The sequence below is a fragment of the Haemorhous mexicanus genome, chromosome Z (assembly GCF_027477595.1).
Source record: "Haemorhous mexicanus isolate bHaeMex1 chromosome Z, bHaeMex1.pri, whole genome shotgun sequence".
In the NCBI taxonomy this organism is placed as follows: Eukaryota; Metazoa; Chordata; class Aves; order Passeriformes; family Fringillidae; genus Haemorhous; species Haemorhous mexicanus.
The window spans coordinates 74,392,612-74,419,200 of record NC_082381.1 but is presented as its reverse complement, the minus strand read 5'-3'; the positions used below and the strand labels follow the sequence as shown (position 1 = coordinate 74,419,200).

General features: G+C 41.9%; 1 protein-coding gene across 5 annotated transcripts in view; it reads left to right on the top strand.

Moving 5' to 3' along the window:
- The first annotated feature begins 2,012 nt into the window (after positions 1-2,012).
- PARP8 (poly(ADP-ribose) polymerase family member 8) overlaps positions 2,013-26,589 on the top strand; it is a 119,180-nt gene continuing 94,603 nt past the window's right edge. Inside the window, exons 1-2 of one of the 5 annotated variants that reach the window (XM_059874052.1) lie at positions 2,013-2,328; positions 3,048-3,102. In XM_059874052.1, coding sequence (XP_059730035.1) covers positions 2,238-2,328; positions 3,048-3,102 — 146 coding nt within the window. In that variant the 5' untranslated portion in view covers positions 2,013-2,237. Of the gene's footprint in view, positions 2,329-2,701; positions 3,014-3,047; positions 3,103-16,459; positions 16,587-26,589 lie in introns of those variants that run through there. The other 4 variants (XM_059874053.1, XM_059874056.1, XM_059874055.1 and 1 more) reach the window with 4 other exon arrangements.

The window sequence follows — 26,589 nt, the reverse complement described above, 5'->3', positions numbered from 1 at the left end:
GCTGATATTCTAGATGGAAGAGCTAGAAAGACACCTCAAAATGCAGCACTTCTTAACCAATGTTGCATCACTTGACAGAATGACAGTGTCTTACCATATTATACTGCATTTTGGACTGTAGTGACAATTTCTGTATGCCTTGGAAAAGTCTTGCTGAGTAAAATCATAGAACCATAGAATGGTTTGGCTTAAAAGGGACCTTGAAGATGATCTATTTCCAAACCTCCTGCCATGGGTTCCAGAAAAACTTCCTCATATAAATCTCCTGCTGAAAAGCATTAGGCTGGTGCTCTGTCTGCTTTACCAAAGCAGAAGGAAAAAAGTATAGGCTTTTATGGTAAAAAAATCGATTCCTAACTGTATGTAGTTTTATCCAAGGACAGACTTGCATGAAAAGCAATCCTGTACAGTTTCCACACCGAAAACTCATCTGGAAGTCTCCCTTCAAGATAAATTATTTTATTTAGAGGCAGAAAGTCATATCACGTGATGGATTTAAAGTTCCCTTCTACTCCCTCCTATAGATAGAAAAACAAAGTGGAGTTAATTTTTTATAAAATACTGCTTGTCTTCTGTGTTTGAAATCAGTAGTACAAGATTAATGCAGGCTTCCTAAATGAAAAAGAAAACCCCACCCACTATGAATGAATAATCCATAGGAGCCGTTTAGAGCAGGGTGAATACATAAAGCCTGAATTTTGTGAATATTCTTTCAATGTTATATCCAATCCGTTTCTACTACTTTCAGACCTGGTTTTATTAATTGTATGCATTGCACTGGGGCGGAAGAATACCTGTTTTTTTTGCGGACTTGATGAATCCTTCCAAGTTATATTATGGTCATTACTTGTTCTGGACTAGAGCCCCAAGCCTGTAACTTGGATGAGCGCCCACTGCTAGGGACTGGACTGCCCGAGCTCCCTCCCGAAAACCTTAGGTCTGCGAGACAGTTTTGCTGGAGAATGAAGGGAGAGGAGCGCAATTAACACCGCGGTGGTCACAGAGATCCTCCTTTTACTGTTTCCATGGGCACGCACACCCGTCGACAGGTCGGAGGGGGAGGTTGGCAGGGGACGGCACTCTGCCAAGGTGGGCTGCCGGGCTGTCCTGCCCGGGAACGGCGGGGCACAGCTCTGCCCGCGGTGCCGGCCAGAAGCGCAGCCGCCGCGGAAGAGGCGCGGGGGCCGGCGGCGGGAGAGCCGCAGCGGCGGCAGCGCAGCCCCGCCACTCCCGAGAAGGGCGGCACGGGTGGGCATTCCCGCAGGGGGCACGGAGGGCAGCGGGCCCCGCGCCCCCGCCGGCCGCAGCCGCCCATCTCTCCCGCCCTGCCGCCGCCGGCCTTGCGCAACACGGCGCTGCCCGCTTCCTCTCCGGTGCGGCCGGGGAGCCGCCCCGCCGCTCGCAGAACTCCTCCTGGCATTTCCCCATTGCTCAGGAGGCGGCGGCAGCTTGTGCCCGGGACCCGGGCGGGCGGAGGCGAGCGCCGGCGGCAGGGCCGGGACCATCGCGCCCGCCGCCGCCTCCCGGGGAGCCCGCACGGCTCTGTGCATCCGCCTCTTCCTCCCCCCGCGCCGCCTCCGCCGGGGGAGCCGGCGGGGGCCGTACGTGCCGGGCCGGGAGCGAGGGGAGGGTCTGCGGCTCGGCGTCGCTGCAGCAAGCGCCGGCCCCGCCGCGCCGCCAGGGACCGAGTGCGGGTGCCGCCGCCGGCTCTCCGCGCTGTGCTTGCTGCTGCTGCTGCTGCGCGGCGATCGCCGCTGCTGGCGGGAGGGGCAGGGATGTGAGCGGCAGCGGCCGAGTCGGCTTGGCCCCCCCGCCCTCTTTTTTTTTTTTTTTCTCCTTTTTTTTTTTTTTTTTCTTTTTCTCTCGCCTCCAAAAAAAGACCAAACCGGCCAACCAACCCCAAAAAACCCAGAGGGCGTGGGGGGGTGGGGGGGGGTGGGGGGGATCCCGTGTCGCCGCCGCCACCCTCCGCTGGATCCATTGTGAGGAAATTGCTATTCGCCAGCAGCGGCGGCACATCTGGGCGGGCGCATCTGGGCAAACAACATCGGCTCCCGCCGCCTGCCTCCAACGTCCTCCAACCGGCCGAACGGATCTCACCGGGCCGCCGGGGAGGCTTCTGCTCGTCAGCCCCGGGCTCCTTCTTTCGGGCTGAATCTTAAAAAAACCTTGGCAGTGCGGGAGGTGGGGTGGGGTGGAAATAAAGGCTGCTATTTTTTTCCCCTGGGATTTATTTCATGGGGATGTGTTCAAGACAAGAGAGGATTCAGAAGGATATTGACGTTGTGATCCAAAAGTGCAAGGCGGAAAAGGACTGCCTGTTTGCAGGTGAGTTTGTCCCCGGGCGCCAGGTTGGCGGCGCGGAGACTCCCGTCGCCGCCGCCGCCGCGCCCGCCCCGGACCGCGCTCCCGCCGTGCCCGTGCCCTTCGCAGCCGTTCCCGGCCGCGGGGCCGCTCTCAGATCCCGTCTTCCTCCTCTCCTTCCGAGGGCATATGAGGGCAGAGGAGACCGGGCGCCTGCCGAGAAAGGGGCGGGCGGGGTGGGGGGGCGGCATCCCGAGCCGGGGAGCGTAGCGGCGGCCACACGCAGCACCGGGAGCGTTGGGCGCCAGCCCGAGCCCGAGCGCGGCGCAGCCCGCGGGGTTTTCGCTGCGCGGCGGTTCCCGGGCGGCCGCCCTCGGCGCCTGCCCTGATCCCCGGCCCCAGGCCGGTGGCACACCCAGCCGCGAGCGGGGCCCTGTCCGTGCCAGCAGCCCCTGCCGCCCTCCCCTGGGCATTGGCGGCGCCCCGGCGGTGCCGGTGCCGCGGCGGTGAGCCGTTGCCGGAGCCCGGCTGTCGGCTGCCTGTTGCCGTGTGTGACAATGGAATTCCCTGCCGTTGCCATAGCACCGGGCACTTGTTGCGAGGGGTTGGGGGAGATGCTGCATTTCCTCTGGCTCACCCCGACTCCCTCTCCACCGCCCCCGTGTCATGAGCTGAATGCTGCTCCTCGGCTACTTCAGCCGAAATAAAGGCAAGTTGTAATAAAGCAGCTCTTTGTCTTTCAGATTTCAGGTATTCAGACTCCACCTTTACCTTCACCTATATTGGAGGCTCCAAAAGGTACTTTTTTTTACGGTAATGACTCCATTTCCTGGTGGCAGTAAAATGCGGTGGTTCAATAACGTGGCAGGTTTTTTTTGTTTCCATATCTTTTGCAAGGTTGATTAAATCATCAGCCTTCGTGCAAACGAAAACTGAGGAAGAGGTGTGGAGGGAGGTGATGAGAAAGGTGATCCTGGTCGTCAGAGGCTCCTTCCTTAGAGTCCTGCTCTGTGAAGCTTTTTGTCTTTGTTTTTTTTCTCAATTTATGTAGAGACATAGAATTCCTGCCTTATGTAAGCCTAACAGAAACATTGCAAAGACATCAATGTATGGTGTAAAGTTAATTCATGTTAAAAAAGTGGGAAAAGTTAAGATTGTAATAACAAATAGGCCAAATTTCACATCATCAGCTTACTTCAATGCACGAGAGCCATATTTGGTCCCATGGCAGATGCAAGGCTGTCTGCAGCTGATCAAATTAAATTCTTGAGGCATTAAATGAAATGTCATTATAACCTAGAAGGCTAAAATTGTTGTATTGAATACTATTGTTTAAATAGTATTCCATTCAACAGTGTGTGTTGTATGAAATACTATTTTTAAGTGGATCCAAGTTTGTGCTTAAAAATTGGACTGTACCTGTACACATTTTCAAAATATATTTCAGCATTCATTTGTTGTTCTTGTCAGTTTTCAAAAAGAAATATATGTAGAAACTTGAAGACATTCTTCTGCTTTCCCTGATTGCTAGTTATATTGCTAGTGTTAGAGTAAGTGGTAAGTTGGTCTCTTTTAGCTAGATTTTAAAAATTTGATGTAGCAAGATTTTTTGCATTTATTTTTGGCTCCTTTTTTTTTTTAAAATTCAGTTTCTCTGGTATCTTTGTCAGTTATTTTTCTTTTGCAGGGTACATCACATTAAAGTACTGCATTCTTTCATATTCTTTGCAAGTGAGCCTGTCAGTGGAGGCAGCACTCCCACAGCCATCGATGCTCCCCCTGTGCGTACTTTGGGATCTGGCTGTAGGACCAGACTCCCAGATGGTCCCCAGGCTCCCAGGGTTGCTCAGAAAAATGTTTTCCCACCTCACTACCCTACCACTTCCTACTAAAGGAAAGGACAACTTCTGTCACTTTCAGTGAAGTAGAACATTTCACCCAGTATCTGAGAACCAATATATTTTTGGGTTGCTCATAGTATACTTTTGCCTTCAGTATTTTAATATATGCTTTGCTTTGGTGTGGTTTTAAGACAGTTTCAAAAGGATTGATACTGAAACACAAGCCTTACGTGACATAAGCACCTTAGCATAGATATGAATTCACAAAACCTTAAAGGTGTGACTGCCATGTTGATGATCACTTTTGCAAGCAGGGCCTAGCTCTGGTGCGCTGATAAGGAGGGAGAGGCATGCTAATTGTCATGAAAGGCAAGAAAAATGCAAAATCATAAGTTTTGTTTTCAATAGATGGAAAAGAGAAAAATGTAATCCATAAAGCACAGGTGTAGCAAAGCATAGTACCAGTTGGATAAATGTGATGAATATGATAGGAACTATCTACCATGTTTGTAACCCTAAGATAATGAAACTACAAGTTATGTAAGATGTCAGCCCTTAAAACTGTACCTTTCAAATAAGGAAACAAAGAAGGGCGGATGCCAGAACTGTAAAAGTATAAAAGCCTGTGTAAAAGGAACCACAGTCAGACATGCATATGGAGGTGCTAACCCCTGCATGTTCTCTTGGCATCAATAAAGGTGTGCTTTTCTTTACAGTACCTGCTGTGGAGTAGATTCCTTCAAATCAATGCAGTAAAAACTATTTAACAGAGACACCATTTATCATTTAACTAAAATGACTGAATTTGAAAGTTGCTTTGAACTGTTCTCGAAACCAAAGATCATGGCAAGAAAACAGGAAGTTAGACCTGTCTTTTGTTTCCATTTTCTGAGCTAAATAAAGTGAAAAGCCTAAGGGTATAACTGATGGCAAACAAACTGGTTTATCAATGTTGAAATAAAGTGTTGGCACTTGCTCAGTTAGAAACAGAAGAGGGCCTTATGTTCCTCAGCCTTGAATTTTAAGAGGGGTCAGCATTTGCTTAGGAAATTGATGACTGAAAAACAGTCTCAGGACCTTGATGATTCAAACAGAATTGAGAAACAATTGTAATGCTTACAGAAATTGGTGGGAGTTGTAACTTGGAGCACGCTCAAATTCCACTTTCATTTTCACATTTTAAGCACATCAAAAAAAGCATCCTTTTAGAGGAGGGTTTCGTGTTCTCTGTGCTCCCTCCTTGTTTGTATTGTGATTTAGGAAGTTGTTCTGTGGTATTCCTGGTGTACAGTGGTGTACTGAGTGGCAGGCTTACGGCAGTAAGCTCTCATACATAAAAAGTGTGTAAAATGAAAGCTATTCAGAACAAAACTTCAGCTTCTTACATCAAAGGTGTGTGAGTGGTTTCTTCTTAGAGGAGGCTCTCGTGTAGCAGCAGCTCTACTGCAACGTGCACAGCATTTGGGCAAGTCTCCCATACAGGGTCAACAGCAGTGACTTATACATGGTGACAGTTTAGGAGAGCATGAGGTCATCCTAGGACCTTCTTTTGGCCTTTGGGTATGAGTTTTTTTGCTGACACTGCTGCAGCTGTGCTCTTCCTGAGTAGTAACACCATTTTCTGGTTATTACACTCAGGACTTGTCCCCAAATTATATGGTCTCTTTTAGATCACGGTCATCAGCCAGTAGGCCCTGTTCAGTTGCTTCAGATACTCAGCCCAATGAGTTTTGTTTTTCCAGTCCACAGGAGCACTGACATTAGAGTAATGGGCAGAGGAGTGGATGTTCACTGAATGGATGTTCAAACCAAGAAGAGGTCTGAATGAATAAGAGTAGAAGTGTTGTGTAAGAAAGATTAAAGTACTTTAGTACTCATTATTAGCCATGCCTGTAACTAAGAATTTTCCATGCTTTGTTTCCTTTAAATATCTTTTTTAGGTCAGTGTGTATGTAATATGGCCTTGGTTTAGCCATAGTGGTTACATGGAAGAGCAGAAGTCCTTGAAAAAAGGCAGTTTGTTTGAGAAGCAGAATTCTTTGGCAAATGATGATACTAGCAAGTTAAACATCTCTCTGGGTTTTCCTCAGCATACTGTAGTTGCCTCTAGTGCCCATTATGTTTGTTCATCAGTGATCTTAAATTTATAAACCCAGAGCTAGATAAACAGTGCATCAGGGTAAGTCCATGGAAGTCAGTGTACCAGTATTATTTCAGTTACTCTCAGGACCTAAGGTTTATTTGTGCTTTTTTCCTTCAAACTGCTGAGTTTATCTGTGTGAGTTTTTTTTTCTTGGGACCAGCTTCTCAGGTTTTATCTGATTTTTTTCCCTTGTTGCTTGGATTGATTGAATAGCCTCTTCCTGCACTTTTGAAATATTAAGGTAGTACATAAGCATGCTGCAGATCCATCCAAATAGATAAGTCTGATACAGAGGACATTTATTATTGCTTATGTGGACTTAACTTGTAATCTCATAGTAAATTAGTAGCAGTTCAGACAATCCTTTTAGAGAATATTCCTTAATGCACTGTGTTCATGCTTCCAGATTATTAGATCTGTTTGTCACTGCAGAGATGTGACCTGTTTTGGGAAGGTTGTAATTAGCAATTTATTAGTAAAAACATGTCTCCATGCTAATGTGGGCACTAAGTGGAGGGCAGATTGTTTATAAATTTATTATGTTTTTATTTCATTTTCAGAAAGCAATAAGTAGGTTGATTTCTTATAAAAAGAGGTGTTCAGCCAAGTGCTGTGACTGTGCAAGATTTATTCTCCTTTAACTATATCTAGAGGAAAATTTAAAAATTAGTATTTTTTTTCTGCAGGATCTAAAACAGATATTAAATTGTGAACATGTGGAGTTCTCCATTTTAACAGAATCTCGAGTTTGCTTTTTCTGTTCCTGTATGAAACACTGTTCCTCCAGAAACCAAGCAGACTGAACAGATCTGCTGATCTGTCATCTTTCAGATAAAAATGCATGCTGCCCTGAAGTTGTTTTCAGTTTATATGTCATTTGACATGCTTTACATAGAAGCAGTGCTAGGTTGTCCTGAAAAAAGATATTTTCTCTTTAGTATTTTTCCATCCTGCTCTTTTTTTTTTCCCTGAGGCTAAACAAGGACATCATATCAGTCCTGAAATACTTCTTCATTCAAAAACATTCTTAACTCTCATTGGCAGTGAAGGACAATGACGATAAGATTGTGCATGAGAACTAATAATGAGATTTAATACTGCAGCATATTGCAACTAGGTAACACCTGAACATACAAATTAATTTTGCCAGCAAAGTTCTCATCTCCTATTCATGCAGTGGACTTATGTTCTGCCTACTGTACTTTAGCACAGTGATTGTAGCAGTGACAGTTCTGAAAAAGCAAGGAAGTTTTGGTCTGGAGTATTTGTTTTTTGCTTAAAATAATGATAGTCATTAATTTTGTGGTTTTCATTTCGAATATTTGGCTTTTTGTGTTTTTTTCAGGAAGTTATTGTAGTATCATGTAAAATGATGAGTTACTTTCCATTTCACTGTAGTAGTGAACATTTCACAGACAGGAGGCTGTGCTACTGAAAGAGTGACTAAATTGCTTGTAACTTTATAGCTAGAGATGAAAGCACTATCTGAAGTTCTAGCACATTAGGTCCACAAGGTGTTTAAACCACTTGACAATAAATAGGTGCAGATAACCTTTTACTCCCCTTTTATGGTATGCTCTATTGATGCTTCTGTGGATTTATAAAACTGCCTACATTTGGTGAAGAATTTTGACATTCTGGTGTAACTGATAACACTGAAGTCTTTGGTACTCGAATTTGTAAAGAAAAGCATGTTTGAGATAAATGATACATATCTTTATATTGATGTTCACTTTATGTAAAATATAGGAAAAAAGCAAAAAGTGAAAAACGGTTTTTAAACCAAAACATACAACTGTGTCCATCAGAAAATACCAAAATGAAACACATTTGTTTGGTTGGTTTTCTTTATTTCCAAAATCATGTAGTTTAAGGCCATCGTCTTTTGGATTGGACTCAGTTCCTCTGTCATGTTTGTTACATGGCAGTGTGCTTACTGGTTGTGCCAGGGTTGGAAGGGCAAGGTTGGACTGTTCCTTTTGGAAACAGCGGTAGCTTACATAAGATGAAAGTATGGCTTGTGAAGGTGAGAACTCGACTTAAATGGAATCCATTGCCCTGACTGGTTTTAGTTTAGATGTAATCAGTTTTATGCAGAGCCTAGGAAGGGCTGGTGCAGCACAGTTCATCTCCTGGTGCTGATGGCTGTGTGTAACTTTGCGTTCAGGTTATTACGTAGGTAATTACATTCCTAAAATCTACTCTTACAGTAAGAGAGGGGTGAAAACTAGATACACAACTTTTACCTAGCCATCTATTAATTGCTGATTCAAAATACCTGGAAATTTTTACATTTTTCAATTTTAAATTTCCTATCAAATATGGCTTAACATTTTTTGCAGTTACTGCAACATTTCCTACACTGTTTCCATGAGAGAGAAATCTGTGGTATGAGATGGGAATCTGGTATAGCTATAACATGGCAAGGGTTGTGATTTTCATTTTTTCACTAAAGATTCTGTAGATAAGGTAATGTTGTATACAGCCTTGGGTACTTAAAAATAGCAGTTTTGGGTCAGGCATTACTAAAACTTCAGTTTTAAAATCTCTCTCTAAAACAAGTGTTTTCCATTCTATGATCTTCTGTTAATGTACCTTCATTCTAACTTTATACTGCTTTTAATATTGTCTGTGTGCAGTATGTAGGTGAAACCTATCCGTACATTCCTGTAGACAGTTTTTTGGTAAATGCTGCAAGAAGTTCAGCAGGGGTGATTTGACAAATTACTCATCCTAGAAAGAGATCTAGTCGAACACAATAGTAAGAGTGCATCATTTAGTTCAATGCTACAAGATTGTGAGGAGCAATATCGCCACTACCATTCCACTCACGGTGATACTGAACTTGCCTTATTTTGCTGGGTTTGTGTCTGACAGCTCCTTATTACCTTGCTATTAAAAAGTTGATGTGAAATTAACTCTGTCCCCATCACTGCATCATGTAAAAAACATATACTTCAGGGAGAGCATGGTCCTGTGGAGATCCTGTTCAGGTCTGGTGAAGCAAGTTCCTGTCCTCTTTCAGCTGCCTACTGATACTAAGAACAACTACTTTAAATTGTGAACCCCTTCCTTTCAGTGAGAAAAATGTGGTTTTAGGCATTTAAATTAATGGTCTAGTTTTCAGAAGTGTCAAGCTGCCATACCACATAGTAGTCTTGGTATTAACATGGGTTGTTTAGCACATTTTAAAAGTGTCACAACTTTTATTGCAGGTGTTTTTGCCATTCAATTGTATGCACTGTTTTTTGAATGGTTTTCCAGCACGGAGTTGGGGAGAATGCTTGAATGTCTTTACAGAAAACAATTTCAGTAACTTCTTTCTCTACTTTCATCACATATTTTAACATATTAGTACCTAAAAATAAACCTGTCTGCTGTCACTGTTAAAGTGTTAATGTGGTAAGACAAATAAATTTGAAAGCAGAGTTCACTCTGCCAAAATTAATTTAGATCATTTTTCTCCATATTGGGACTAGTGCCATTTCTGCCTTTTCCTGTTAGTCTCTAGTAATTTCCCATATATTTCATTGCTCATAAAAAAAGATCTGAAGATACCTATTGGCATATTTTTTTCCATGGATTTCTACTTACTGTGTAGAACATGAATTCTCATTTGAGTCAGAGTCCAACCACTCCTGAGTCTAAATAGTTTCAGCCCCTAGAGTGAAAGTAAATTTAAACTTGCTGGGAGAGTTCACTTAAAACTAAGAAATGGATGAAATGTGAGTAAATCTAATGTATAATTCTGCTTCAGCATTAAATAAATCCTGTGGAAGAGGACAATTTATGTCCTCCTTGCTACAGGAGGGTGAAGATTTTTACAGGTATTTCGTGGAATATGCCTCCTCTGAGGAAAAGGAGGTCCTTTTTAATGACATAAAATTGACTCATGAGGGTAAACCTACTGTCCCATGCAGCAGTAGCAAGAAAGTCTTACTGAAGGAAGAGAGCCCTAACAAGGTACGGAATTAACATCTCCTTCCCCTGAGATCCCTCGGCATGCTCACACAAGATAGCATCCATCCCACTTCTATGGGCAGAAGAGCAAGAAAGAGTCTTGAGTAAGGAACATGGGGCAGGTTGTTTCTTTTACAAGTCATAGTTCTCTGGGAGTTTTGCATCAGGAATTGTATTCCCTTACTGCTAGGGCATCCAAGTAAGCCATGGTCTTGCACATGCTCATGCAAGGCAACAGGCAGAAAACAGCCTTGGTCCAGTGCTTTGAGCACCTTTCTATAGCTTGCCTGAAGGCAGAGGATCTGTGTGAGCCTGCCTTGTCTTCTCCTGTCTGTCACAGAAGATGGTGGCATATCCTGGCAATTAGGATGGAACTGAATTGTTCTGAGGGAGAGGTCTGTAATGCTCAGTGGGAGCCTGTCTGGAGCCAGGAATTAAGGGCAAAGAGGAAGCTCAAAGAAACCAGCTAACCCTTCAGATGTTTCCTCCCAGCCTCAAGGCATTGATCAGAAATAAAAAGGGCAACAGCATGTCACCTGGATAATGAAATATACTGTTTGCCAAAACAGAGTGCAAAAAATGGTCACATACCATTTGTAGAAGGGAGTATGTAATTAAAGGATAAATTCCTTTCAGATTGTGTAGCATTCTGTATTTCATCTTGTGCAGGCTCCTATCTTCAAATCTTGTTACTTTAAATAAGTGTTCCATTTTAAGCTTTTAGAGAAGAATTTTTTCACATAAGAGCCAAGCTAGAAGACAGCATTGCTTTGCACCATTAAGATGTCATGTTTCTACCCAAAAAGGTGTAAGGTGTTTGTGACAGACACTGGTTGCTCTCAAGTCGAAAAAATAGGCTATGCATTAGACACAGGATTTCAGGTCATTAGCTTTTCAGCAATTTTTTTTTTTTTTTTTTTGGGTGTGTGTGTGTGTGTATAATCATTCATTCTTGCTTATTCTTCTTCCTTAATGTTGAAAAAGTCATCTTGGTTAGAGAGTTCTCACCCCAGAATATTCACACACACAGTAAAACATTAAAACAATTAGGATGCTTCTTCTGTCAGTCTGGAATTGATAAAGGTGTTGAAACCAGGAAGCATTTCATTGTAATAAAAGTACCTGTTGATAGTCAACTTCTTGATCTGATTTAGAGCTCCGTGTCTAGAGTAGTTCTGCTGGTGGGATGAGGCTCACTTGTGTGCACAGTGATACTGCTTAATATTTTGATTTCATACTAACTACTCACAGTGAACAGCAATTTGAGTGTTTTTTTTTCATATGAGTGGGGGAAATTCTGAAGACCGGAGTTGTGTTTTCTGTCGTCTTTGCAGATTTTTTTTCCTCATCTTTGAGTACTTTTGTAGATCGGAGAGCTGCAATCTATCCATGGGAAAAACCTCTATTTCATGCATGCTTGCCAGGTTGCTGATGTTGCTGAGGGCACGGACAGATGGCCAGTTGTCAAACTTGTGCTCCTCCTCTGTCTTTCTAGCCTTAGCATCTGAAAACCTGGTTGTCACAGAGTCATCTTCTAAGAATGTAATCTGGGCCCCATGAAAAGCCTCTTTACCTGTCATTCAGTCAGAATCAGTATCAATTCTTAAGCTGAGTCTGAAAATGGTTCAAGATCTTTTTGTAGGTATAGTCTATTAGTTGAAAGAGAATTGATGATTTCTTCTCAAGGACAATTCAGTGAAAAAAACTAAAAGGATCATACTGATTTTGTCTGTATTGAAACTGTGTGCAATCTGGTCATTTCAATATATATTTTTGCAAAACAGTGGAAACACAGGAAAAAGAATTACAGTATTTCAGTTTACAGTTTCTCAGACAATTTACAGTATTTCAGACCAAAAAAAAGTGACATTCAGATGTTAAAAACTTCTGGAAAACCTACTTGGCTTATAACTGTAGAGCAGCAGTTACAGGCACTATCAGTAGTCTTAGTTACAGACAGGGACTTATATAAAGTAGTTTATGTTTTAATACAGTTCTGTGAATTTTTCATGAACTCTTTCATACATGGTTGTAGCTGTAGTAGAGTTACAGCTGAAAACCGAACATGCTAATTCTGCTCTTTTAAGAAAGTATAATGTTAAAGAATTATTTTACTGCGAAGACTTTCAATGATTCTGTAGAAGAAAGCTTGTTAGACTTGGCATAAAATTTCAGTGCTAGGATTTTGTAGGCTCATGCTGAAGAAGGACTATTTTTTTATCAGCGGGTGACAAGAATAGTGAAGTTGGATATGTTTAAGTGGCAACAGGAGGAAAATAACCTTTGCCTTTGGTATGCAGTCCTGCTTTCTACATGTTCTCTGCGCCAGATTTTGCTGTTGATGGAATTTTTACAGAAAACTTCAGTGTTGATTAAAGCATTAAGTAAAATAACATGGGGTTAGCACCTGCCAGTTCAGTTTTTGTAAAACTATTTTCCTGTGTAATCTGAGGACATTTATAGTTCCATGTTTTAGCTGTTCCATTTTATACGTTCATTTTGGTATTCTATTTTAAATGATGAGTTTTGAGTCCTTCTAATACTTCTTTGGTTTTAGCTAGATGCAGTGAATTAGAAGAATTGCATTCTCCCTGTGAGTCACAGATGGGGAGGAAGCAAGTACAGGGAGACTCCAGGCTCTTTTTGTACCTGAATTTACATCTCATTCATAATCATTTACTTGCTATGGTTTGTCCCTCTTGTGATGAATAACTGCTTATTATGCTGTTTCTGTGTTTAATTATCAATTATTAGATATAACTATATAAAAAATATGACTTCACTAAAATGTATGCCTTTATTTAAGACATGAAGAAACACATTCATTCTGCAGTTCAGCAGAAGACTGACCTTTGCCAAGGGCAGCAAACATAAAAAGATGTGTTGGGTAAATATATATCTTCTATATCTAGCACTGTCTGGCTTCAAGGCAGACATGGTTGTGTGGAAGATGCTGGCCTCCCAGGGGGCTCCTAAGGATTAAACATTTGCTGTCCATGAAGAGAACAGGAGTTGTAGTTAAATGAGTCAGGATAAAAATTACAAAAGCTATTGGTTTTATGGAGCACAGAAATTGATCACCATTTGGGGTCAAGAAAAGCTGGCTACAGTCTTTACTTATTTCACCTATTAAAAAGTCATGATCATCCAGCAGCACAGTGAGTCAAGTCTTTGACTGGAAGATCACTGTGAGAGGTGGCCTGTCTTGTGTGGCATGGCAATTTCTAAAGCACATTTCCAGCATATCTTAGTGTGTGTAAGTTGCAGAGCTTTTGATGTAAGTTCTGAGCAGATCATCATAAATTTCTGGCATTCATGAGCATTTTGTCCTTCTTGTTGCTGTTTACAACATATTCCTGTCTTAATTTTGTTCCAAGTTAACTTCTCTGTTGTACTTTTTGTGATGTAACATTATTACCATATTCTCAGCTAATTTAAATTGACGAATTGCCATGGAATTTGGTGAAGTCATGCCAATTTACAGCATTGCGAACCTGTCTATATTTGTATTCGTCTTGTTAAGGAAGTGTAAGTAGAGCAAAGCTAAATATAAATGTTATCTTCTTTGACTTCTAATAGAAAAGTTTAGTATATGCATGATTAGTTACATACCAAAGTGAAATTACACATTATTTGTGTTTGCATTTAGGTGACAAGTAAGGACAAGTTGCATTGAGGCTGATTAAGGGAGATACAAAGTATGGTTTTTAGGAATAGCTTGTATTGAAGTGGGGAGGACCGAAATGGTGCAGAGATTCCTGAAGCAAGAGGGACTTGAGATGTTCTCCCATGCAGCAAACAAGTGTTCCCAGCAGTGTGGCGTTTGAGTCTCAGGTTTGCATGTGCTGCAACTCGTAGGCAAAGGCCAAGACACCACAGTGGTGTCTTTTGGTTTTCAGTGCAAAGCTGAACTTGGCAAAGCACTGACCAGTTTGTTTATAATGTTGGTGGTCCCATGGGATACCTCTGGCACAAGGAAGACTATCCCACAGAAAATACCACCTCTGCGCTCCCCCTTGCGCAATAATGATGACTTCAGTCTGCAGAAGTCAGAGAAAGTTTGACACCAACTGTGGCTGTTTTCATTTTGTCTGTGCCACTGGGGAGCATAATCTCCTTGAAATTGTCTTCCTATTTCTTCCCAACTTGTCATTTTCCACCTTCTTTCTTACAGCCTTTTGTTTTCCAGAAGTGCTGTGCGTACTGGTTTATTCTAACAAAAACTTCTGGTTGTTGTCTTCACATTGTTGAAGCAGACAGAAGTGAAACAGTTACACAAGTGTGCCATGAAGGTCAACAGCACGGAGCTGCTCTAGACCACGCATCGCCCAGTTCTTTTCAGTTTAGATATAGGTTCTGAAATGCTTGTTTCAGTTCTTTGGAAGTTTCACCAGAATAACGGATGCATGTCTTCGTGACTGTGTGGCTAGGAAAAAATCCCCCAGAAATCACTGCTGAAATAATTGCAGCTGCTGCCTGAGTTGTTTGCTGGTTTAGGTTTAAAAGTCCTTTTAAGCTAGGGTGTGTTAGTGATTTCTGTTGAACCTAAGTAAGTCTAAACTTAGATGTTCGAAAGTGGTATGTATTTCAGATCTTTAACTGTAGATGCTGCACAGAGTGAATTTTAACTTGACCCAGTAGAAGTTGCATGCTCTTAGCATGATAGAAATTGTAAAATAGAATGGCAAAGGAAATAAACCCAATGTTGCCTACATGGTTTCCGATTCTTCATATTACAGACTCCTTATGCTTTAACAAGCAACCTCTGTACATATTTGTGAGTCTCTCTCCAGTAACTATTTTTTAATTCTGTTCCCCTAAATAAAGGAAATCTGATATTTTGATCAGTAACAATGTATGGTTCATTAGGTACATGGTGCTCTTAATTGTCACTTTGGACACTGAGGGTGTTCACTCACAGTACTCACTTTGGTGATCATGACAATGTTCTTTTCCTGTATGTGGTCAGTAATAGGACTGCTTGATGGTGACTTTTTACTCGCTGTAATGTTTGAGCTTTTCCTTGGTTGGATTCTGCTTTGATTTATAATAGTATAAGTCACAGATGAATTGTCCTGTTAGTGGAGTTTCACTAGTGTGAACTGGACACCTCGGGTATGTCTGTGGTTTCTTTAAGGGTCAGAAACCTTAAGGCTTGAAAAACCAGGTTTGCCTGTTGTGCAGATCACCAGCCCTGAAGGCAGAGTGTGGATGAGGTGTGCCCTCCACACACAGGACCTGTAGTGCCCAGGAAATCTGCTGGGGGGTGTTCCAGAAGGTACAGCTGGAGGGGTGAGCCATGGACCGTGCCCTGCACAGCCATGGCAATGGTGAGAGTGTGAAACTCTAGTGCGTGCACCCTCCCCGAAGGCTGCTCTGTCACACCTCCCTTAGTGCACTGGCATCACCTGCAGTGATTGTCTTTTTCTGAGCTCTCAGAGCAGGACAGAGAGCTGCCCCAGGTGAGCTCTGCTGTCTGTGGGACAGAGCCTGTCAGTCTGCCATGGGAGCCTGCCCTTTGAAAAGGCTGCTCTCCTCCACTCTCGGGGCAAGTGGGACTTGAAGAGTAGAGGCAGGCTGGCAGATAGCAAAACACTGCAGGGCACTGTGGTGGAAGCTGGGTCAAGTAAAATAAAAATTAACTTTAAGAAATAATAATGAGTCTGGGGGAAACCTTTTGTTGTCAGCAAAAGGCTTGCCAGGCAAATAGAAGGAATTCTGTAAGTTCAGTATCAGTGAAATCTGGGAAGAGAGGAGTTGAAGAAGGATCTCAGACATTTTTTTATTGCTTCTGCTTCCTAGAGGCTTGGAGTCCTTCAAGTACAGCATAAAATATTTGCTACTGAAGAGGAATTCTGCAGAAAGTATCTCTTTGGCATTGCTAATCTTATGCGATAATCCAGCCTGAACCAACCTGCAGCATATGCAGCCACTCCAGACCATATCCAGTGTGTGCACACACGTTGATTTTTGGCAAGTGGTGTCAGCTTTCCTGTTAGCATTCTGCCTTTCTCAGAGGATTTATAGATCTGAATAAATCTGAGCTCTTCTAATAAGTTTATTTTTTCCATTTCATTTTTTTTCTGTTTCAAATCTGTGTGGTTTTTTAAATACTCATGCAAATGAGTTTTGCCCTTCATTTCCCTTCTAAGCTGTCACAGTGGCCCTGAGGCTGGCAGAGGTTCTGCAGCATTGCTTAGGGTGTTGCTAATATGTGGCTGAAGGTGGAAGATCTTGTCACAGGAAGAGGTTCACTCTTTCCTTTTTGTTACTGCTGCTGTTGCATGAAGGACTACAGAAGCGAAATCAGGAGGAAGTAGAGCAAAGAAGGACCCCAGGTCGATATTCAGCTCTGTTACACCAGTTTAAGGTGCAAGCCTGCCTATGTGGGGAAGGCATCTTTATTATAAAGAGATTGTGTTACACAGCCAAGGCAGAGTAAGATGTTCTTTCCTCTACAATTAATATATGTTAAAAGACAATAAGGACAATGAAAATATCTGTTTTCTCATTATCTGTTTACCTCTTATTTTCTTTGAGTTTAAGTTTATTTTTAATGGCAGTAAATAATTCTGGCAAGAGTTTGAAGCCGGATGTGTTATGTGCTATAGCTGTGTTATTTCCTTAAGAGATACAATGCCAGGCTTTGTATTATTTTAATCTGAAGGGCTGAGCGTGACTAATACCACACTTTGTTCAAATTTTCTACCTAAAGTTCAAAAAGTAAGATTTTATGCATTTTACTGATGTGTATTCAAGGCTCAGATAGATAATAGATAAAACAGTTGAGCTGTTCTACCCCTAATATCCTTCAGTTCCTTGTTGGGTGCAGCCCATAGGTCTGCAGTGGCACATTGTGCCAGTGATGGGGACATTAGCTGCTACTGACTGAGTGAGAATCCTTTACAGCTCTCAAACTTCAGTGATATCAATGTCTAATGATTGCAATATGCTGATGGTGAGCTAACTGCGTAATATACTGTGCTGAAAAAATGCTTGGTTGGTGAGGTGAAGGCTGAGTGGGCTTGAGTGATGTTGGGACTTTCCTGCCTAGATTGTTTCAATTTTGAAGTCAATTGGTCAGAACTGCTGAGGTTTTTATTATTGTACTTGATAACTTTCAGGAGATTATCATGGAAACATTTTCATTTTGCTGCTGATCAGTCTGTTGACTGAAACAGAATATATAAAAGGTTTCTTCATTTAGCCTGATCCTCTCCACCTCTGGACTATGAAAGGAGACTGATGAGATGACATAAGCTTAACTAAAGAGAAAGCACAGTTTAGTTTCTTTTACATGGTCATTTTTTACCTTTACTACTCCATTTTTTTCAGTTAAAGTTTATTGGAGTAATTGAGGGAAATATTTAACTTCTGGCCAAATTTAATTTAGAAATAATCCAATTTATAGTTCAAATTGCTTTGATTATTTCTGTGGCTGCAATCATCTGCATGAAGTTGAAGGAATGATACTGCTTTTATTTACACTCCAGGAACCTAACCCAGTGTATCTGAGTATCTTGGCCATCTATCTAACTAACCACCTCCTGCCCTGCCTTATGTTTAAGTGTAACATGTATTTATTTACAGAGGCTCAAGGTACTCTCTGATTCCTTAATATAATTTTCATGAAGATTGACCATATCACATGGCCAATGTCACCAATAGCATTTTGAGAAATTCAGTTTGCATTATTTCATAACCAGCTGCATCACAGTTACATTTAGTAAAATGGCAAATGAGCCTGCAGAGGTGTCTTACAAAGCAGCATGGTAGACACATCCATCTTTTAAAATAAAATCCAGAACTTTATTTTCCACTGACAGTGAAGATGGATGAACAGGCCAAGCAAGTGCCCATGGACTAGTAAGAAGGCAGTGGGGCATTTGGGTTAGAGAAGCTTACACTTGTTGGTCTTTTGAATAATTTGAGAAGTAACTTACTCAGGTCTTACAGCACCTGTCTTGTAAGGTGTACTGGCCTTTCTCTGGAGCTGACAGTATGGGCACCCAGCTCTGGGTGGGACTGTCAGGGTGCTGAGGAGAGGCTTTGCAAAGTTGTCCAGTAGGAAAAGCTGACAGGCTTGTGTCAGGACTTGCGCTCCCAGGGAATTTAGGTACTTGGCTCCTGTCTAGAGTCATGTAGTGTGGATGCCATGGGACAGAGGGAGAGAAACAGCAAATGTTTCTCACAGCGGCTTGTGAGAATTTTTAGGGAGTTGCAAGGATGTGATAACTTGTTAAGTATAAACAATCTGCAGGTGGTGTTTTTCTACTTTGCCTCTCTGTTCTTTTCAAGGACAGTGTATGAGGAAGATGTTTTTGTTAGTTAGCTAATCAAATAGAATGTATCCCATCACTAAATAAACCGTGTGGTTCTCTTGAATAAAGCCTTCTTTGCTCTTTCTGCAATACTGCCTCCCACCTGTTCCTGTGTTGTTTTCTGCGCAAGAGTGACATTGTAACATTAGGTGTCTATGCAGGCCCTTTTTGTTTCAAGATATGACTAAATGTTTTGTTCTTGTGGTTGCCCTCCATTCACTGGTGTATGATCCTGATCTGTTCCCAGGGTAGAGGTTGTCAGGGTGCTCAACTGTGAGACAACACAATCCAGACCCACAATTAGGCTGTACCAGCATGAAAATAGAGCCTAAAAATGTCCTAAAACCTCTGCATTGTCAGGTCCTTTCTCATTTGTTACCTTTTACTTTTTCTAAATTTTTGTCTCAGGATCCTAAATTCTTTTGTAAGGATTTTTGGGTGTGACTAATTGTGCAGGGCTGCTTGGATGCTGCCAACTTGGATGAATGCTTTGGAGCAGCAACATAGGTTCTTGGTGGAGACAGCTGGTTAGGAATGGAGGTGTCAAAGACCTTTTAATGGGCATTCAGTCTTTTGTCTCCTGGGTCATCTAAAGAGTTCTGTTGGTGAAGTGAAGCTCAGCTGAGTCAGTTGGCTTAGGTTCCTGTATTTTTCAATGGGATTTTACTCTAAATCCATCTTTTAATACAAAGCAGTTGTGAGAGTCGTGCCTTACTGTGGTGTTTTGAGTAAAATGACAGTGCATGTCCAGCATACTCTGTGTGAGGTTCAGGTGCCACTGAATTGTGACATCAGGCCTTTGACATCTTAAGATATATTTCACAGATGACAGAATTTTCTGGGTTGAAAGGTGCGACCCACAAGTATGGTAGAAATGTGCTTGATCCACAAGGATCCTCAAGTCCATCTCATAAGTGAATGGCCCATATGGTGATTGAACCCAAAACCTCAGTGTATTTCATCATTAAAGAAAAATAACAGTTGTTTCCCCCCTCCCCAAACCGGTAAAGTCTGTGCATTGTGATCTCCAAATCTGTATATCTCATTGTACAGTTTCACCTCAGGCTGCCTTGGTACAGCATGGTTTATAACCTGTTTCTGCTATTGTGTGTTCTCCTCTTCCGATGGTATGTTTTAAAAAGGTTAGAGATAGTGGAGGAGAAGGTCTGGATGAGCTTGTCTTTCACAGCTGGGTATTGCACTGAGGACATAATGTAGCTTATGAACTCAAGCATCTGTACTGTATGAATGCATGTAGTTGCATTCAGGTATTTGAAATCAATGTTTAAAGAGGTGCCTAATGGAATGGAGAGAAATGACATACCATTGCATCAGCATGAATGTCTGTGGCTCTGGATAAGAAGTGCTGTTCTACCAATTTTAAAACAACATGATTATGCAAGTCTTGTCCTAATGTAGCTTTGGTGAATGTCTCATGGCTCAGTGAATCCTGTTGTCTTGTTACAAAATCTACACAATGAAAAGGTTAAGTGACTTTACGGGGTGTCCCTGGCTTTACTGGAATGCTTTGGGATATTTCAGGAATAATGATCTTTCATTGCCTTTCATGTCCTCACACCTTTTGGCAGCTAGGCAGATTGGAAATCGGACGTGGGAGCATAGCTCAGACTAGACACACAAAACCAGTGCTCAGGTGGGTGTGCTGGAGCTGCCTTACTGACTGGGAGCCAGGTATGGGTGCACAGAAAGGGTTAATCAGGATACAGCCCTGGAGAAACTGAGGGAAGGAAGATGGCTGGCTATTAGTAGAAAGGGCAGTGGGAGGGACAAGAGATAAACATGTGATTTGGAAGGGGAAATGGAAAGATAGGTGCGAGAGCTTGAGTCAGAGAGAAAATGACGCCAGTATGAGCATGTGAAGAAAGACTGTGTCTCAGGGAAAATGAAAAGTAACACTCTTGAGAAAAAAGGAGAGGAATGTATTATATTCTAAGAAAATGTAGCATTCCATATTGATAGGCTAGGAATAAAGGGAAGAATAAACTTTGATGCTTTAGGGAGAAAATGGACTACACAACAACAAAATTGAGTAAAAATCAGAATCTCTAAGTGCATATGTGTTCAGTGCTGCTCTGTAGGACAAGACAGGTTTTATATCAGCATGTATAGAAGAGAAGTCTGTATGGATAGATACCTGGAACATCCATCTTTCTCTTAATGTCATGTTCTTGATCTAAAGCTTGAGGCCTCCATGTCTGGCAAATAAGTATATATTTTTTTCATGTGGGTAAAAGGATAGTCCTAATTAGTCTCATTCTTAGAAATAATTGCCCCATTTTAGATTTTACTTTTTTTTAAAAAGAAAACTAAAGATAATCTGTTGGAGGAAGTGCCCCCCAAACATTACAGTTTGATAAAATTGCAGGATATTTTTAATGGTGGCTATGATCAGATTCAAAATTGGATTTAAATTAATTTGTGTCCCTATAACTTGTAAGTGTGACTGCAAACTGTAATATAATCACTACATCTAACTCCTGGCTGAACTAACATTTTTGTTTCAGGCAAACAAATTAAAATTGAGTTCATTATACAAAACCATTTGAGTGAATATAGTGTAGGTTTCTTATTAAAGTACTTTACTTTCTTGTCTTCAGTCTGAACACAATATACTTGCATATTTGCATGCATAAAGTTGAAACATTTGTAGTGTTTGTAACATCTGTCAGTGGGATTTTAAATAAGAATTGTAATCCAGATTCACATAAATTTACTCATATAACAGGTTACTGCAGGGAATGATCAGATAAGGGTTTGCAATGAGGCCTGTGGTGATGCCTTAGGATTTTAGCTTTTATATTTTTCATGTATTTGTTATGCTCCAATTCTTAGTGTATAACACTAAAATCCATATAGAGTGTTAGCTACTGCTTTCCCATTTTGGTCAGACAAAACAATTCCTCTCTAGGCCTGGGAATCAAGGACACCTCGCTCTCTCAGGCCCTGAGAAATGCAAACAAAAGTGAGCTGGGGGTGGGGGGAGCAAACTTGGGGTAAATGACTTCATTACCTGAAGCTGTAATTGGAAGATTAACTCCCAATATGCAAATGGACTGAACTTATAAAAATGTGAAAACCTATGACCCATCATCTGTTTTTGGGTGTAGCCCCTGGGTGGGCTCTGTCTGCCCTAAATGTACATGAAGGCCCTTCAGTAATTATTACTGCTTTTTATTCTCTTCATTTTGTCTGGCTTCTGGGTTTAGGTAGTCCCAAAAAGGCATCAGCAGTAGTACATGGAAAATATGGTGAGGCACATGGGGTGTGGGTCCGTTGCTGGTCTGTTATATGTATTTTAAAAGAAGCTATCACAGTATTCCAAAAGTAACACCTGAAGCAAGCCTGGTTATCGTTGAAAAGATGTTATCCTTAATGGTTTTCAAGTTCCTTCAAAGCTGGAGATGCACAGTCGTTCTCGGACCTGCATAAGTTAAAATGGAGGAGGGAGATAAGAAAAGCACATCTGGATGTATTTGAAATTTTATGTAAGTACCTGAAGTGCTGCTATATGAAGTGCTACTATATGAAATCCAAGCTCACAGCATATACTGTTAGGAGCATCCTCCTTTTGCTGTCCCAGTGAATACCACAGGGCAGCTCAGCCCCACAGGGCACTGCCAGTCACTTGCTGGCCCCAGCCAGAGTGACTTGGGGTTGGCTATGCTGGCTGTGCCCTCTCCTAGTCTCTTGCCCAGCCCCACCACTTACTTGATGCTGTATAAGCTCTGCACAGCAATACCTAGACAAGCCCTGTGTTACCAGCACTGGTTATTACAGAATGGTTTGGGTTGGAATGGACCTTAAGCAGCATCTTGTTCCAAGGTGGGCAGGGACACTTCCCTTTACACCAGGTTGCTCAGAGCCACACCCAACCTGGTGTTGAACACTACCAGGGATGGGGCATCTGGTGGGTGATACACCACGATGCATCCTGTGCAGTGCCTCACCTCTCTATGCAACCTGTGCCAGTGCCTCACCATTCTCATAGTGAAGAATTTCTTCCCAGTGCCTAATCTAAACCTACTATCTTTCAGTGTGAAGGCGTTCTCCCTTGTTCTGTCCCTGTCTCACCGTGTAAAAAATCACTTTCTGTCTTTTTCATGGGCCCCCTTCCGGTACTGGAAGGCTACAGTGGGGTCTCTCCAGAGCCTTCTCTTCTCCAGGCTGATGTCTCCAATCCCTCAGCCCATACTCATGAGGCTGAGAAGTGCTCCTAGCCCTGAGATAAGTTTTGTGGCCTTCTCTGGACCCACTCCAACAGGTCCACATCTTTCTTGGGCAAACGGTTCCTCAACATCTTTCCAAGGAGCATGAATTCCCTGTTGATATTTTGCCATCTCCTTGTTGCAGTCTCCTTCCACCCTATGTGAAAGAGTTGGACTGGTCTCTTCTGGTCACATACCCAAAACACAGCATTGTACGAGCTATTGTGAAGAAAATTAACTTGAGCCCAGACAAAATCTGTACAATGCCATACTTTTTCACACGTACAGTTCAAGGAATAGGTAACACGTAAGCTAATGGGATTTGTGTCAGTCTGCACTGACACTGGCATTTCTGGGAGTTTTTCTTCCTCCAGGAAGAAGGAAATAAGTTGGTAATTATTCACAGCTCAGCAACTCCCTTTCTGCCCTCACTAACAACATGTGAATTGGGGACTATTTCCTTTGAAATCAATAAAGTTTGAAGGAATTATAATGAAGCAAAAAGAATAAACTTCTTTCACCTTCTGTGCTTTCTTTCCCACATCTTAGATTGCAGATCAGTGATCCTTATTTGGAACCACTGCCATGTATATATTTTTGCATAAAATCCTTAAAATGTTTTAAAGTGCAGTTGAAGCATATTAAACAAATACTTGTATCTGTTCCTAAGATTGCTTTAATTTCTATCCCTCATGTTTCTTACAAGTCTAGCCGCTAAGTCTGCATGAAATTAAACTCTGGTGAAATGAGACACCAAGTGCACTTCTCTGGGTTCAGGGAAGTCAAGTCAGGTTAGCACATCATTGTTCATTTTATTCTTCAGAGGATTTGTTCGCGTGACCAAGAGCTATTTTCCTTTACTGATTCACTTTAAATTAAATGTTAGATCACTTCTGTTCAATAGACATAGGGAAGAATATGTCTGAGGGAGAATCTTATTTAATTCAGATCTTCTTTCTTTCTTCCAGACTTCGGGTAGCAATGGCAACCCAGGGATACATAGTACACCTGAAAGAAAGATGATTGACATTTTTATGTCATGTATTTTATCCATCGGTGCTGAGACACTTCAGAATTAAAATATATGGTCCCATTATCTCTTTATGTTTCCTAAAGAAAAGAAGAGTGTCTGATATGCATCTTTAGAGCATCGACAGGCTGTGGGTTAGAGACAGCATCTGTCTCTGAAGGTAGCATTGGGTATATCAACCCTGCAGCTCCTATCCTTTGAAGAGTTTCCTCTCTTCGGAGTTTTCTGCAAGAGGAATAAGGTCTAGGTGAGTGGCTGCTGCCAGTGCTTTTCTTAACAGCATCCCTTCCAAATTGTTAAAAATCTGCTGCTGAAGCTGCGTGATCAGTGAGGTCTGTAGTTAGTCACATTTGCAGGCAGAGCAGCAGCTCTGTTCCAGCTCTGCAGAATGCTGTATCTGAAGGGTAGGGAGGGTGGAATGGTCATGCTCTTAGAGTGCTCTTTGCTTACCTAGGAATCCCAGATGAATATTTTCTGTACCAAATGTTAAGCTCCTAACCTTTCTCCCATTTAACCGTAAGTGCTCAAATTCTGCTGGGAATGTGGCCTCTGTCTATCTGTAGATAGATATATGTTACCAAGTCTTTGGGTTTATAAAATATTGCACATATTAGGCTACTCTTCCTGCAGAAGCTAAGGCTCTTCTTCGCAAAATAGTTCTCAATACTGAATACTTCTCCTTTCATGAAAACTGTTTCTACTGCCACGTTTTCTGCACAGAAGGCATTTTGTGTTGTAAATGTTGTTTTTTGTAGAAATTTAAAATAGTGTTAGAAATACTTTGACAGGAACAGAATATTGTATATCCTAGAAATGCTCAGAAGGTGGATTCAGCTGATCTTCCTTATAGAAGTGAAATGTTCCCAAGTTGTTATTTTGTCCTTGTCTTTCATAAAGAAGTCTACCTGGTCATCCATGGTGGTTTTGAAATGCACTGTTGTCTCACCTTTGACCCAGCAGTGTCTGACAAGTCTCCCTAGATAGATCAGGATCTTTCAGGCAGGCAGCTTCTTGGCCATGTGCTTTAATTCAGTAGAGGCCTTTTAGAAAGAGGTCAGATGTGGTACTAGCTTCAGCTCTTGACTGGTGTGAGTCCTCTTCCAAAAGCAAGGTAGTGGGGGTGGCAGTGAGAAAATGGCAAACCAGGACAGTGAGTTGGATTCCAGGACAAAACAAGGAAAGCTGCAGGGCTGCTGTTACCTCTCTTTGGTACTGTACAGACAGTAGGAGATGGTGTTGGGTCATATAATAGTAGCTTTTGCCTTTCCTTGGGTGTTTAGAGGCTGCCACTCCTTTTTTTTTTTTTTTTATTTTTTTAATTTCCTGTGTTCCTGGGAATGGCTACTCTGTTGTGACCCTTCTGTGTTTGGAACCAGCTAGCCTACAGGTCATGGGACACCTGCTCATGACTCAGACTCTGGACTCCTGATTAACGTTTGTTTCCAGACCTTCATTACCAGGGAATTTTTATACTCTAATAAGTAGCTGTTGTGTGAGAGGTGAAGAAAGCAAGTAGAAGATGGGTTCAACATGGGTTTCTTGTCTAAGTTTTGCTTAATTTAACCCATATTATACACAGGGGTTCACTGTCTTGTTTTCTTTGCTGCTGTGAACATCCTGTGGCCTCGAATGAGGATCAGGCTCTTTGCTGATGTATAAACCACCTTCCCAGATTCTAGGCTGATCTTGAAACTTGGAGCTTGCTGGCTTGCTGGAAAATCCTACTGCAGCCTGTCTTTGGTTTAGCACTTCTGTCCATGTGGCCTTCCCCTCAGTCCCCCAGAGATTGCAGAATACAGCTTTGGAGCCTGGACTCTTTATGCTATTTGCAAATTATTTATTTCCAGACTTAACACCTTTTCCAGAGAAATCAGAAAAGCCATTGTGTGTTGAAGTAACCATGCTTGTTCCTTATGAGCTCTTAATTACTGTGTTGGCTATTTTTTTCTCCCTGACAAATTAGTAGTTGTTATTTTTCTTCTTTTGGTGGAAGGAGCACAGTTCAGTGTATTTTGAGAGTGAGAAGCCGCTGTTAGACATGAAAATCAAAGCAGTTCATAAAGGCAGAAGAGAATTCTTATATTTTATCCACACAGATTCACCCACAGCACTGCAGACAGCATTTTCAGTTTTCACTTGTGCCCTGTCCTTTTTTTACCATTTTTGCCATGCTTTCAGTTTTTGTACATTTTTTAATCTGTAAAAAAATACAGGCTCAAGATGCCCAGTGCAGATACTCCCTTTTCCTCCTGCTATCTCTCTTGCATGTTGCCTCTGCTGTCTTGTCCTTGTTTGGATTTTATGTGCCTACATGGAGACTGTAAATTTGGTGGAGGGGGGGGTACTCCTAATACTGTGCCGTGCTCATTTCCTCTAGCTGCAATAACTGTCACCCACACAGCAAACCCCACTCAGAATCACAGAGGTCCTGGGTCCGTGGGCTGAAAGGAAGGCTGAAACACTTGTTGGGGAAGATGATAGCTCTGTGTGGCAGTTTTGAGGAAGGAAACTATCAGTTTCAAAGGCATGTATGGGTAGGACCTGTGTTGCCAGAATTAATGTGATGAGCACAGAAGATGTGTAGTTGTTTACATGGTGACTTCACACCTGAGATTTGGCTGAAAGATTAGTATGTTCTAAGCAGCAGAGTTCCTGTTTTGTAGTACATGATATTCAACTGTGCTGGTAAAATATTATTTCTCCTTTTTTTGTGCCTCTCCGCTGTCATATCCTTAACCTTTGTGTGGTCACAGACCAAATGATC